The 14460-nt window shown below is 36.7% G+C and overlaps 2 protein-coding genes across 2 annotated transcripts; one reads left to right on the top strand and one right to left on the bottom strand.

The window, feature by feature from the left end:
* Positions 1-1257: 1257 nt before the first annotated feature.
* LOC137744285 (protein NRT1/ PTR FAMILY 8.1-like) lies at positions 1258-3721 on the bottom strand. Its single transcript, XM_068484139.2, has 4 exons — positions 3616-3721; positions 3117-3334; positions 2371-2924; positions 1258-2089 (listed from the first exon to the last, which is right to left on the bottom strand). The coding sequence occupies exons 1-4, from the start codon at positions 3719-3721 to the stop codon at positions 1258-1260; spliced, it is 1710 nt and encodes a 569-aa protein (XP_068340240.2).
* Positions 3722-11227: 7506 nt separating this feature from the next.
* On the top strand, positions 11228-14450 carry LOC137745960 (laccase-4). Its single transcript, XM_068485991.2, has 6 exons — positions 11228-11416; positions 12061-12212; positions 12308-12552; positions 12654-12782; positions 12856-13788; positions 13979-14450. Exons 1-6 carry the CDS (start codon positions 11327-11329, stop codon positions 14107-14109), a joined length of 1680 nt encoding a protein of 559 aa, XP_068342092.2. The 5' UTR covers positions 11228-11326; the 3' UTR covers positions 14110-14450.
* The last annotated feature ends 10 nt before the right edge of the window (positions 14451-14460 follow it).

Here is a 14460-nt window from a genome sequence, read left to right as displayed (position 1 = left end):
AAAACCTACCATTCTCTAGTCTAAAGATATATGCATCTTTGACATGAATGACTACAGGGGAAGAAAGTGCAGACAAATCACATACCTTCAAAAGAGCGAAAAAGAGTAGATTTTTTATGGGGTTGTGAATGGTGATTAGGGATACTGACTTTTAAGTTTTAATAGCCGTTGATCAATGTATTGCACACGCCTTCATCAATGGCTAGCGTCGGTACAACTGTGATTGGGATGGCTTTTTTACGATAATAGATGGGTAAAGAGGTTTCATTAAAAAGGGAATTTTGTTCTGGTTTACCATAAGAACTTGAAATTAATGGTTTTTTGTAATCCTTAAGTTATTGTCATTTTATGTTAACTTCGTACCTGGACTCTTTACTGGAACTATCAATTGAAACCCCATTTTCTTACCAAAATATGAAAACCAAAGAGTCCCATTTTTACAGCACAGTCCTACTCTAGTTGAAATCCGATCGACGGTCAAGATATTCTAGTCATGTGAAAGTATCACATATATAAAATTGACTGGAGAAGGCATGCCACATTGCCATGCCCTCGACAGCTTTACTTTGTTTACAAACTTTCTAAATGGATATATATGAAAGAAAAAAAAAAAAAAATCTAAAACGGAAGGTGTAACAAGAGAGATTATTTTGTGTGACAGCCATGTGCAGAGTGTTGTTGATTCACTAAATTGCAATATTTGTTTGATCATTAATTAGTACACAACAAGTTCTAAGCTATAAAAACTTAACGTTGTGAATATTATGAACTACGTGGACTCATAACACCATCATCAATATTTGTTACTTGATGCCACCAAGGGCTGAACCACTCTTAAACTATGGCGGGCTCTACATCGGTGCAAGTTTTTGCACAAATTGAAACTATATGTTTAATTATTTAGGAAGTCCACCACATTTAGCTAAAATTAGCGCTTTCTACTCTAGAAAAAGAGACCCACCACCCAGTAACTCATAAGACAATACTAATTAAGCACCCATGCATAATAGATGAAGAAAACAAAAAATATACCCACCACTAGAAAATTCATGGTTCCGCCATTGGGCACTATTTGCTACCATCATACAATAATATTTTCGTCATACATTGCAAGTCAAGAATGTTAGGCTTCATATTTTGTTTAAGGTGGGTAGGTCATGTTTGATCTTATTAGTTTTGGATCAAGATCACTACCAAAATGGATCCTTGCTACATAAACTTGATGCCTCAACAATGCAGAATAATACTAGTCACTGCTCAATGACTAGGTACTACTGCCCTCTTGTAAGTGTACCATCTAGCAACCAAAAGATAAAACCCTAAATTCACCACACTCAACAAAGCCAGAAGCCAGAAGAAGTAGTGAAGGTGCCCATAATTCAAGTTGTCCGGAATCCATCCGGGCTTCCCATCCTTAGTGCTTACATCGGTCACAATGTTCACCAGCATTGTACTCAAATAGTTCCCCAAACCAGCAGTTGTAAGTGAAAGAGCAGAACACAAACTCCTCATTGCATCAGGAGCCTGCTCATAGAAAAACTCCAGTTGCCCAATAAATGTGAAAACCTCAGCACACCCTATAATAAAATACTGAGGAACTTGCCAAAAAATCGACATGGGTACATGCTTTAGGTCATAGTAGTTGTGTTTTCGAACTTCCCGAAGTCTCACAAGCTCCAAAGCCCCTGCGGCCAGCATGGCAAAGATGGAGATTACTAGCCCAACTGCTATTCTTTGGAGTTGGGTGAAGCCGCTGTTTCTGCCCGTGAATCTTCGCACAAACGGGACTATCACACGGTCGTAAACTGGAACCCAGAAGATGACACTGACGGTGTCAAAGAGGGAGAGCGAGGCGGATGGGATTTCGAAGGATTTGCTGACATGGAGGTCCATTGTGTTGCCTTGGAGCACAAACAATGTTCCCATTTGACTGTAGACGGCTGAGAAGATTATACCAGTGGCCCATATGGGAAGCAACCTTATGAGGGACTTAAGCTCTTCCACTTGTATCACACTGCAGAGCCTCCATGGCATCGCTGAGCCTTTGACTTTATCTGACTGTGTCTCTACAGCCGCCTTGTCCAAGAAACTACAAGGTTCGTAATTGAAAAAGTTGTTATTGCCTCGTTTGTTATGCTGGACTGTAATTGATTGTACTATAATAAACAATAGAACATCCAACGTAAGTCTGTCCGTAATGTGTGGTTCAAATTCACAGTTCTTCAACCTAAGTTTGGCAATAGAGCATTTTCTATTTTACCTTGTTGAGCTTTTCTAGGACTCTAGCAATTAGCAGAAGTCTTCATATCAAAATTTAGGTTTCAAAAGATACAAATTAAAGTACTTCTTTGTTAGAAGCGTAAGAATTACCTTAGCTGGTCAGTGTGATCAAGCTTCCGGCTTCCTTTGACAACAGATTCCTGGTCGGCAGTCTCATACAAGAGAGACTTGTCACGAGGCACTCGAACACGGAACTTCCTGAAGGATGCAACAAGCACCTGGCAAATGCGAGTGAGGGGACTCCCACCAGGAATCTGGTTTCTGTACAATCGAGTGCCCGAAAAGAAGCTCACAACAGCAAGTGCCATAGCCACGGCTGGGATGCCAAAGCCCCAGCTCCATCCAACGTTTGTTTGTATCCAAACAAGCACAGAGGAAGCCACAAGGGCACCAATGTTGATTGAGAAATAGAACCAATTGAAGAAGGAGCTCTTGTTCTTTTTTTCGGCATCATCAGAGTCATCAAATTGGTCTGCTCCAAATGATGAGACACAAGGCTTTATGCCTCCAGTTCCAAGTGCTATGAGGTACAGTCCTGTGAAGAACACCCCTGTTTGTAACCCTGTGGGATGGCACACATTGTTGTTGTCACAGGGTGGTTTTAGTCCTTGGATTGACGCTGATAAGGTCAATAAAGTCATTCCCTGCGACAAATCATGGCTTTTCATTTCCTATAAGTTCAACAAGAATTACAATATATTGCATGCAATGTCCATTTGTCAGACTTTTGTTGTCATTCAAATGCTTAGTCAAATTAATTTTAGGCAGATATCTTATGTTGTCAGATTGACTAACAATATAACTTTTTCTTTCGTTTGAGAAAGAAATTAACTTACAAAAACATAGATGATGGAGAAGGCAGCAATTGTCCAATATCTTCCCATGTATGCATCAGCTAGGAAGGCTCCAAGCAATGGTGTGACATAGCATGTACCTGACCAATTTGTGACATTATTGACAGCAACCACATTCCTCTGGTTCAGTTGAAACTTGAGGTAATTAACAAGATTTGTGTTAATCCCATAGTAAGCCAGTCTTTCGCAGCATTCATTTCCTGTCAATCAAAAGCCAAGAATTGCAATTAATTCAACATATTTTGTTGACCACTTGATCATATTTTTCTGTACAATTATGATTATTCCACATTTCATCTAACTTTCGTCTTAAAGGTCACACTTCAGTAGAGTAAAAGCAACAAAAGCATTTAATGGACGAAATGTGGATAAACATGACGATAGGGAAAAATTCACCAAAATATAAGTTTTAATAGAAAATCGGTAGTAGGGCGCAAGTTCGAGAGAGGAAACCAGCAAAACACCCCTAGATTTTAGTTACCAAGAATATAAGGGCAAGCTTTCCATGTTCCCGTGTTCTTCTTGATGGCAGGCCTGTTGTGGTAATCAGTTGTTCCATCTTTGGTGTGGATATCTTCTTCTTCCATTAGTAATGTTGCTATCTCACTCATGAATCTTTTCTCTCGATCCCTTGAGCTCAAAGTAGTTTTATGCTTCAATAAGTAGAGATCTATCACTCGTGCATAAATGACAAATGGCACGCGATTCGAAAGGACTCTTCAATGCATCGTTGATTCAATGTTGCACATAAATATAGTGCAGGACTTGTGTCGTTTTCAGCTGTGGCAGTGAGCTGGAGGTGACAAGCGAGTAGGATTCTCACTTCTCTTTTTTTTCCTTCTCTTCCCTCTTCTCCTAATTAAACGGTCACAGTTAAGCTATGTTAATATCTTATATTAATTTTTATAGCAAGAGAAAGATAAAATAAAAGAATGTGAGAGAAGGGGATGGAATGAAGAGGGGAGAGAATCCTAGTCCTATTAACTTTGACATCTTATATGATCGGTCTGCAGCAAAGAGTACGATTCTCTTCCGTCTTATATTTATTTTCTCTCATTTTCTTTTCTCATAAATTATTTCTCATCTTCTTCTGACAATTAAAAATTAATACAAAATATTAACGTGATTTAACCGTAATCGTTTAAATAGGAGAGAAAGGAAAGAAAATAAGATTAGAAGGATTGAGAATCTTATTTCTACAGCATGTCCTATTGATGATGCTACCTATATTTTAGCTCTACATCTTTGGTTGGCACCAAAAAAAATAAAAAATAAAATAAAATCTACATGTTTAGATTTTGGACCCCGCTTCTCTGTCATCCCAATACACTTTCATCCTCTCCTATTTTGTATGATCACGATTAAGTTACGTCAACATTTTAAATTGATTTTTTTTTATAAAAATAATAAGATAAAAAATTATAATAATATAAAATATTAACGTGATTTAATCGTGATCGTATAAATAAAAAAAAATGGTAATGTATGGAAAGTAAGAGGGCAGACAAGTCAGGTCCTTAGATTTTGCTTTCTTGGCACACCTTCTTAGGCAAAGGCATGGGACTTGTTACCAACCTTAGCCATCGAATTGACAATTGAGGCCTCCTTTGGCGGTTTAGTTTGGACACGTCAAGTAGCACATTTCGTTTGAAAGTACTTCTAGTTTTTTTATTGTTAAGTAATTTGGTGCTCATAAAAGCAACTCCTTCCCTTAAAAAAATGTGTCAGCATCCAACTTTTTTAATCTATTTAGTGAATAGTGATGGATCTCAATGAACAGTAATAGGTTAAATACATCTCTATCCCTAATAAAAAATAACCTAGTCAATTTTATTAAAATATTATTATTTTTATTATAAAATAATAAAAAATAATAATTTTATTTTTAATTTATGACTTTATAAAAAAATAAGATAATAATATTATTATTAAAATATTTTTATTTTCTCATCTTCCACACCTCTTCTTTGTCCCCACCGTCGTCCACCCTTGCACTTCCCTTCCATTCCCACCGCCACCTCCAAACCTCCTTCTCCCATCCTCCGATGCCGTCGCCCTCCTGTCCTTCAAATCCCAAGCCGACCTCAACAACAAGCTCCTCTACACTCTCAACGAGCTTTGGCTACTGCATCTCCACACCTCCTGTCCTTCAAATATTTTTAATTTTTGCATCTCCACACCTCTTCATCATCCGCTTCATCCTCCTGTCCTTCTCCCTCTGTGGCTCCTTCCTTCTCAACACCCTCTCCCGCCTTGACCAGCTCTGCTCCTCAGCCTCCACAACAACTACCTCTCTGGCGCAAAAAAAAAAAAAAAAAGAAAAAAAAAAAAGAAAAGAAGAAAAGAAATGTAGGCCGTCCCATGGGTTTGTCGATTTTGGGCTGGTCTCTTGCATGGCTTGGACTAGGTGCCAATCTATTAGGCAGGGCTGGAGGGTTTTAACTGGGTGCCGGGCTATCAAGCCCCTGTGGAACTGCTCTAAGAGCTACTATAGGAAGCGATGCTTCGAAAATTTTAAAATAAAAATCAAGTGTTTTCTAAAAATAAAAAAAATAAAAAAATTTGAAGAGCAGTGTGCTCTCTAATTTATAAGCACTTTAGTTTTTTCTTCCAAACATTATTAGAAGTGTTTTTGGTTAAATTTGGATCCCAATCTAGTGATGTCTAAGTTGACCCATCAAAGAAAGCCTACGAGTTTTTGTGGGTGCATTGATTTGAGAGTTTGAAGAATTTTGAAAGAGTTTAAAAGTTTTAAGAGTATTCTTACGCTATAACAATCTAGATGTATTTTTCTTCATTTGTAAGTGAGAAGTCTTAAGTTTGAATCTGGTGAATGATAAATTTGAAACCAATTTATTTTCCTACCTCCATAATATAAATATATCATTGTACATAAAAAAAATCTTAGAGTATCCAATCAAATTTTTTTTAAAGACTTCAGTTAGGGGTAGTCTTGAATTTTTTGGACTCTTTCAAAAAGTCATTAGCTTGAAATGATTATAAAAAGACACTGAATTATGGTAGATTTGATAGATTTTACCATGTATATAGAACATACAAATGTAGCATTTCTTCCTAAGATTTTGATAGACTTTTTTTTTCCTCTTATGAGTGTATAATCAGCTACCATCCTCCTAACCACAGTGGCTTCACCGCAAACTACTTCTGCGACGTTGGTGGCACCTCCACCAACTTGTCATGACCATCACCACTTCCACTCCCACCCCCACCACCATGACGCCACCACCATCACCAAACCAATTCCCCACCAGCATCAACACTGGACTCCATTACCATCGCCACCTCAATTCCTAGCGTACTGTCACAACCATGTTTTCATGGCCATCACCACAACTTTCACCATCGCCACCACCACAGCTACTATCACCACTAACATCACAGATGATGGCCAACCACTATTTCGAGTAGTGAAAATTGAAACTAGTGGAAATGCTCATTAAATAGTCCATTGTAATTCATGAAATTTTATTCATTAAAATTCATGATAAAATTCTCACAAACTCTACTAAAACTCATGCAGAATTCTCTCGAAGTCCATTTGAAGTCTCACGTGCTTCATCAAAATTCATGAACTTACACTCTCAAAATTTTAAAAAATTTCAATTCAATACGCCTTTCGATGCTCCATGAAGCTCGGATGGGTGTCGGCTACAAGCTCTTTGGTAAAACTTCAGACTGGGCACTTTTTTGGGCTAATAGAATGACTTGCACATACATGACCCAACCCAACATTCTTTATAACTTTGACTAGCCCATGATATTCCTGAGTTAACATTTGGTCAGCCCTTTTTGGGATGAAAAGTTCCCAGCATATGTTTTCAGCTGGCCTAACATTGAATTAGGCTCATGGATCATACCCAACTGCAATGCTGTCAATGTTTAAAAATCCATTGTTCAAATTCATCTTATAGCATTTTGTTTGGATAAGTTTGTTCTCTTCGTCAAAGATTCATGATCACTAATCTATGAAGTTGATATATATATTTTTTTATTCAAATGAATTCGATGTTAATAATTTTGATTAAAACATTAAAAGTACATTATGGTAGTAAAAATTTGCCGTCTTCAGTCTTAGACGAATTTGTACCTACAAAACAAATAAACACTCTTTGGTCAAGGCCTAAGCCTCACGCGGCCATGAGATATTGAGAGGGGGGGTTAGTTTGATCAATGGATCTCTGATGCCTAAATCAGTTTCTCTGAAAAAAAAAAAAAGTTGAGTGTTTAGAGAAGTTCATAACAAAATCTTACCAGAACTTGGTGGAGATGGGGCATTTATAGAGAGGTGGCCAGGCACAGTGTTAGGGTTTTGGCCCTACGCAAGGCGGCTTTCCATTGGCCAATGTGGGTTATTCGTAGGATGGATGAGGAAAAAATATATCACAAATATATTAATTATGAGATACTATATTAGGATGATGATTGTGATGATGACTCCTTACTTGTTTGAGTTGATCTTCAATTATGAATGTATTAAAGATATGATTTAGTAATTAATTCAATCTTTATTGCCTTTGATTTTTCCTCCTTACCATGAGCATGAGAGATTTGTGGGCCTTGCCCATTTAATGAAGGCATTCTTGTCTTTTTTGTGTAAAAGGTCATGTGTCGTCTTTCGGATTTTTGAATTATTTTTGGCTCTACACACATCTAGGGGTGGTATTGGTACAATTACCATACCAAAACTCATGTACCAATTACCATACAAAATTTTTGGTATGACAAAATTTATTATCATTATGGTGCCAAATTTTTTATATACCGAATTTCGGCATTCTAAATAGTTTGTTTGACAAGATATGGAAATGATAATTATCACTTTTTTTTTGGGGCCACTCTTTTGGGCCACAATTTTGTTTTTTTTTTCCAACCCAATTCAAGGTACGGGTTACTAAATTTTTTTAATTTAATTATGAGAATTTTATAGAGACTCATTTAAGAAGAAAAAAAAAAGGTAAATATATGGAAGAATTGCTGAAACCCAACATTCCTAAAAAAAAAAAATAGTACAAAGATCCTAAATTCCATCTCTACATTCTTTAAGATTGAACAAAAATTAACTTGATAAACGAAGTCAGGTAGAAAAACAACCCAATTTCATGAAGGAGAAGATGAGATGGACTGCAGAGAGAGAGTCTCGTCGGAACGGGAGCAACCGAGATGAAGTCGATGACAAGATGAGTGAAAAGATGAAGTCGCAATAGCAAGAAGGCCTAGGTTTTTTTAAGGGAACTTTAATGAAAAACTTCTGGTATTGTTCACTTTAACAAAAAACCACATTTTTATACTAAAAAATCAATCATGGTACTATTCACTTTACCCTTTACTTTGTCTATATCGTTAAAACTCAAAGTTTTCAAGCCATTTCTATTAGTTTTTTATTTTTAATTTATTGGGAAAGTGGAGGTTAGAGGGTGAGAGGATGGTTTTGGATAAATGACTAGGAGAAAAATATAAAGTGCATATATAATGATAATAATACCTAATTATATATATAAATAAATAAATAAATAAATAAATAAATGATATAATATTAATAGTAGTGATACGGTACGGTATACCATTGGTAATGGTTTGGATACCATTACCGTACTGAAAATGTATGATACGATACAAATACCGTACCATTACCAATGGTACAAATTTTTTGGCACAACTTTGGTATGAGATGGTTGGTAATTCGGTTGGTATGGTAATTCGGTAAAAAATTCCACCCCTACACACAACTTTTTTTTTTTCAAAATTAATATCAAATTTGAAAGTGAATGACAGCCATACATTCTTTAATCATTTGATAACTAAGAGAACATTTATGTTATTTGTAAATCGAACTAAATATTAAATTATATAGCTTCCCAACCTCATGAAAGTTTTATTGCAACTTCATTGAAAGTTTTGTTATAACACTTGATGGATTAGTCGCAACCTCAGAACCTTCTACAACATGTAATTTCTGAGCTGTGGAACTTTTGCTTCAACAAAGATTCAAGATATTAAGATGAAGTCGTGTCTTCAGTGAAAGTTACATGAATTCTCGCTTTGTTCTGGATGTGCCATTTTTTCAATGAGATTAGATATCAGCTTATACAATCAATGTCTTAATTGACTGGCACTATGACTCATAACCTAGCCAAAATAATTTCTACCTTTTTTTTTTTTCATTTAAACAAACTCGACTATCATATCTAGAAGATATTGGTGACTCAATATATCTAGTTATCTAAATAAGAAATTATTATAGAATACTGAAACTAAATCTTAATTACTAAGTTATGTGTTATAACATATGATTAAGCTATTAATTATGTATGGTACATCGATCGAGAAATTACAATCTCACTATTAATTTACTATAATAACGGTAACATGGTTTTCTCAAGCAAAATAGCGCATGATGAAGACTGAATTCCAACCAAATTGACGATCATAACCTCTAATCACCGTACACATGTTAATTTGTCAAGTACGCTTAATGTAATCAGTCATGTGTTTGTGTGGGAGGATGAGTAGGTTTTTTTTTATAAAAAAAAAGGGGAAATAATATGGACAAAGCAAAGAAGTTGATGAAAAGAAAAAGAGCATGCTGAAGAGGGAGTTTGAAAAAGACTGGGTGACCTACCGACCTTCGGTTTAAATTTGATTGGCTTTCAAACAGACTATCATGTCGTCCATCGTCCATCTGTTGGAGCTCCTATCTGATATATGACCTGAAAGTCATTTCTCAACCATAAGCTAATTTGTTCCCTAAGCATCCAATTAGGCGGCATGCAGTAGATGTTTAGTATTTTATACTTCCCTATACGCATTTCACTACCTACCAGATCTACATGTATTTGGCTTCTCACTTCCACTTCGATTAAGATGAAATGCCTAAGCATGGATCCAATTAAGATGAAATACCAAATACGTATGCCCTTATTTCTGCAATTAATTAATAGCTTAAAAATGTCAAAAAAATCTCCCAAAATCTTATCGGTCCATTGGGATGTAGCTTGATGGTAATCGATCATGTCGTGTTTGCAGTGTTTGTATCATTTTCATAACGTACTCGATATCTTAACAGATTGTGTCGTATCAAATTCGTTCAAATAAACAGGTAATACAATCCAACCCAAACTTGATCCATTAACATTAACGGGTAATATGACTTGGTTATTAACTTAAGCAAGAGTACTATTTGCTAGCGGAGCTTCTTTGGGAATGTCATTGTTTTTCTTATTTTAAAATATCGGAATGAGAGCATCTCGGCATTACATTTACATATTATTTTGCATTTTCGACGTATATAAATGTGAATTTTACTCCAATGGATGAATAAAGTTGGGAACTCATTTATTATCCGACCAACAAGAAATGTAAAATGCCTATTTCAAGCCATTTTGCGCTCTGGTAATTGAAAATTTGTTCTAATGTTTTGGTTTGTCTATAGAGTAGCACTGAAAACAAAAAATCCGTTCACAATAATGTAGCAATGTTTAATTGATTTAAATTTAGGGCTAGTTTAAATATTACATGTTATTGACACATACACTTACACATTAACATTATTTGGTAAACAAATTTAATTAAAAAAAAAATGGTGACTCTAGTATTGATACCTTTATTAGGTTCATAATTATGCTAAAACATGTATAAGAATTTGGTATTAACTACTTTGCTTCCAAATATACTCAAAATTATTACTAATGAATGGATAAAAAAAAACAAACCTCACTAATATAAGCATATCCAAATGGCCCACCAGCTGCTGGGTTGACCCATATACTTAATGTATAAGTTGTCCCAAACACTCAACAAAGTCCACCCGATTAACCAAATTAGTAACAAAAAGGATTAAATCAGATAAAGGGGAATTTAATAAGCATATTATAAACAGCATTTACCAGAAATATGCAGCTGGAAGCTGGTAAATTAAAAACTTTATGTAACATGTAAGAAATCACAGAGAAGATCTTGGGTTAGCTTAAGAATCTTGTTTTCATAGATTACCGTCGTCCACCTACCCTGGAAAAACGACATCACAGCCGTGCCTCTCGTCACCCTTTATAAGCTTGCGCTGGCAAGTCATGACCATGAACCCAACACCAATAGCAACAAAAACCATTAAGAAACGAAGTTTATCGTACTAGTACACTAGCTAGTGCAAAGAGAATCAGAAAGAGTATTGAGAAATGGTGTGGTCGATTCGATTTCTTGTGCTTTTTCTGGCATGCGTTCTTCCTGCTTTGGTTGAGAGCAGAGTCCGACACTACAAGTTTAATGTAAGTACTGTTAACAACGTTGTTCTTGCTACATGGTTTATTGTTACATACATTACTACAAAAAAGGGTCACAGGTGACGGACTTTCACCGTCGTCTGCATGGAAATCGTGCCGTCGTCTATGTATACTCTAATTGTGTTCTTGCTATGTATGGTATTTGTTCTGGCCATGAGGATCTTCATGCTCAATTTTACTACAATTGATTTTAATTTGTTGATACATGCATAGATAAATTATAAATGTGGAAAAGATAATAGAAATGTCAAAGTGGAAATTTCAGATAAAACCAAAATCATATAATCTCAGACATGGATTTCTTAGATTTAAAGCTAGCTGAGAGGGCCGGTCCACTTAAGTAGTGCAAAGTTAAGGATTTATTACTCAAAAATGGAAAGCACATGTAAGCTGGTACACCCTCAAAACCTAAAAGTTACACCTTTGGATAACTAATTAACTGCTTAGCTTTCTTAATACACTCAGTTAATCATAAGTCTTAACATGAAGTTGTGAGTTGTGCTAGTTGCTTAGCGTAATACATCATTCTCTTAATTTGTACATAAGTTCGAATCTCTGTTCCTGTGACTTAAGAGTAGTTTAGAATATTAACTTTGATTTTTCCATTGTCATGTTGATAATGTGTGCAGGTGGTGCTGAGAAATAAAACTAAACTATGCTCAAGTAAGCCAATAGTTACCGTTAACGGCAAGTTCCCGGGGCCAACTCTCTATGCCAGGGAAGACGATAATGTGCTTGTCAAAGTTACCAACCATGTCAAGTATAACGTTTCCATTCACTGGTGAGAACTTAGTTGCCACCTTAATCATATACCACTTTATGATTAATCATTCGTCTAAATTACAGTAAAATTCAAATTAATTTTTGGACTGGCAGGCATGGTATCCGGCAACTACGAACCGGTTGGGCAGATGGTCCAGCATACATCACACAATGTCCAATTCCCTCAGGCCAAAGCTATGTGTACAACTTCACCATCACAGGGCAAAGAGGCACACTTCTTTGGCATGCACATATTAACTGGCTAAGGGCAACCGTCCATGGTGCCCTTGTAATTTTGCCCAAGCGTGGGGTGCCTTATCCATTCCCAGCGCCCCACAAGGAAGTAAATGTGGTATTAGGTGAGACTAAATTGATTTTCTTTCTTTCTAATAATAACACAATTAAGGTGATCAATGTTTGGGATTTTATATAATTTGATCTAAGAATACGAAAATTGCAGGTGAATGGTGGAAATCAGATACTGAAACTGTGATCAATCAGGCTCTCAAATCTGGTATAGCACCTAATGTATCAGATGCTCACACCATTAACGGTCATCCAGGCGTCGTTCCAAATTGTTCTTCAGAAGGTACGTAATGCTCTGAATAGAAATAAAATGTTGTTTGATAAGAGAACATTACTGATGATATTTACTAATGCAGGTGGCTTTACATTACCTGTGGAAAGCGGCAAGACTTACCTTCTACGAATCATCAATGCTGCGCTCAATGAGGAGCTCTTCTTCAAAATTGCAGGGCACAACTTGACCATAGTGGAAGTAGATGCCACATATGTGAAACCCTTCAAGACGGACACCATTGTGATTGCCCCGGGACAAACCACCAATGCCCTAGTCACGGCCAATCAAAACTCCGGCAAATACATGGTGGCAGCCTCGCCATTTATGGACTCTCCAATCGCCGTTGACAACCTCACTGCCACCGCCACTCTTCACTATACTGGCACACTTGCTAGCACACCCACAACGCTCACTAGCCCACCTCCCCAAAACGCAACCCAAGTTGCTAACAGCTTCATAAACTCTCTAAAAGCCCTAAATTCCAACAAATTTCCAGCCAAAGTCCCATTAAAAATCGATCACAATCTTTTCTTCACAGTTGGACTTGGGATTAATCCATGCCCCAGTTGCAAAGCTGGTAATGGAAGCAGAGTAGTGGCTAGTGTTAACAATGTCACATTTGTTATGCCAACCACAGCTCTGCTTCAAGCACATTTTTTCAACAAAAGTGGGGTTTTTACTACGGATTTCCCCGGCAACCCGCCGACGGCTTTCAACTATTCTGGAGGTCCACCGGCTAATTCAAGCTTGGCAACTACAAATGGGACAAGGCTTTATAGGCTAGCTTATAACTCAACAGTTCAACTTGTGTTGCAAGACACTGGGACTATAGCCCCTGAGAACCACCCTATCCATTTGCATGGATACAATTTCTTTTCTGTGGGTAGGGGAGTTGGGAACTATAACCCCAAGACGGATCCTAAGAAGTTCAATCTTGTTGATCCTGTTGAAAGGAACACAGCTAATGTTCCATCCGGCGGATGGACAGCTATCCGATTTATCGCTGATAATCCAGGTAACTTCTATTCATTCAATCATCTTAAAAAACTTTCATATGTAACCTCTTTCTCACAACATACATGTAGAATCCACCATTATTTAATGGGATTCACACGCATGTTGTAGAGAGATGTCACACATGACCAGTGCATACAGTTTTTAGTTGGTCTTAACTCTCCCCTCCCCAATTTGTGTATAAATTTTAGGAGTTTGGTTCATGCATTGCCATTTGGAAGTGCACACAACATGGGGGCTTAAGATGGCATTCTTGGTGGACAATGGTAAAGGACCTAATCAATCTCTTCTTCCACCTCCAAAGGATCTACCAAAATGTTAACCTAGCCAAAAGGAGCCTCTGTTCTTGCAAGTAGAGAAACCTAACGAAAATTGAGCTGTGCAGACTCAAGGGCACACACATGGTCAAGAAGAAGAAGAAGAAGAAAGAGAGGATGAATAAACAAACAAATTTATCTATATGTAGATTCAAGCTTTGTTGCTTGAGTGAATGAAACAATTTGCTCAAGCAAGTTTGAATTAATTTTTGGATTGCTGAAGTTGATAATATACACTTTTTTTATTTTTTTTCTCAAGAATTAATATATGTATTGGTCTTGAATGTGCAAGTCTTTGTTTATGTATTATAAAGTTGTGAAATGGGATTTTCAAATTTCCTTTTTATGATCTCCCT

This window comes from Pyrus communis, chromosome 12, assembly GCF_041283825.1.
Source record: "Pyrus communis isolate YQ-2024b chromosome 12, ASM4128382v1, whole genome shotgun sequence".
NCBI lineage: Eukaryota > Viridiplantae > Streptophyta > Magnoliopsida > Rosales > Rosaceae > Pyrus > Pyrus communis.
Note: the sequence above shows the minus strand (reverse complement) of the source record. Positions and strands in the feature narration are given on the sequence as shown.

Bases quoted from the DNA above. Each gene is read 5' to 3' on its own strand.
- LOC137744285 (XM_068484139.2), bottom strand. From the start codon at position 3,721: ATGGAAGAAGAAGATATCCACACCAAAGATGGAACAACTGATTACCAC. The intron at 3,335-3,615 runs GTAACTAAAATC...TTTGATTGACAG, and splicing joins AGCTTGCCCTTATATTCTTG to GAAATGAATGCTGCGAAAGA. The intron at 2,090-2,370 runs GTAATTCTTACG...CGAACCTTGTAG, and splicing joins GATCACACTGACCAGCTAAG to TTTCTTGGACAAGGCGGCTG.
- LOC137745960 (XM_068485991.2), top strand. From the start codon at position 11,327: ATGGTGTGGTCGATTCGATTTCTTGTGCTTTTTCTGGCATGCGTTCTT. The intron at 11,417-12,060 runs GTAAGTACTGTT...TAATGTGTGCAG, and splicing joins TCCGACACTACAAGTTTAAT to GTGGTGCTGAGAAATAAAAC. The intron at 12,213-12,307 runs GTGAGAACTTAG...TTGGACTGGCAG, and splicing joins TATAACGTTTCCATTCACTG to GCATGGTATCCGGCAACTAC.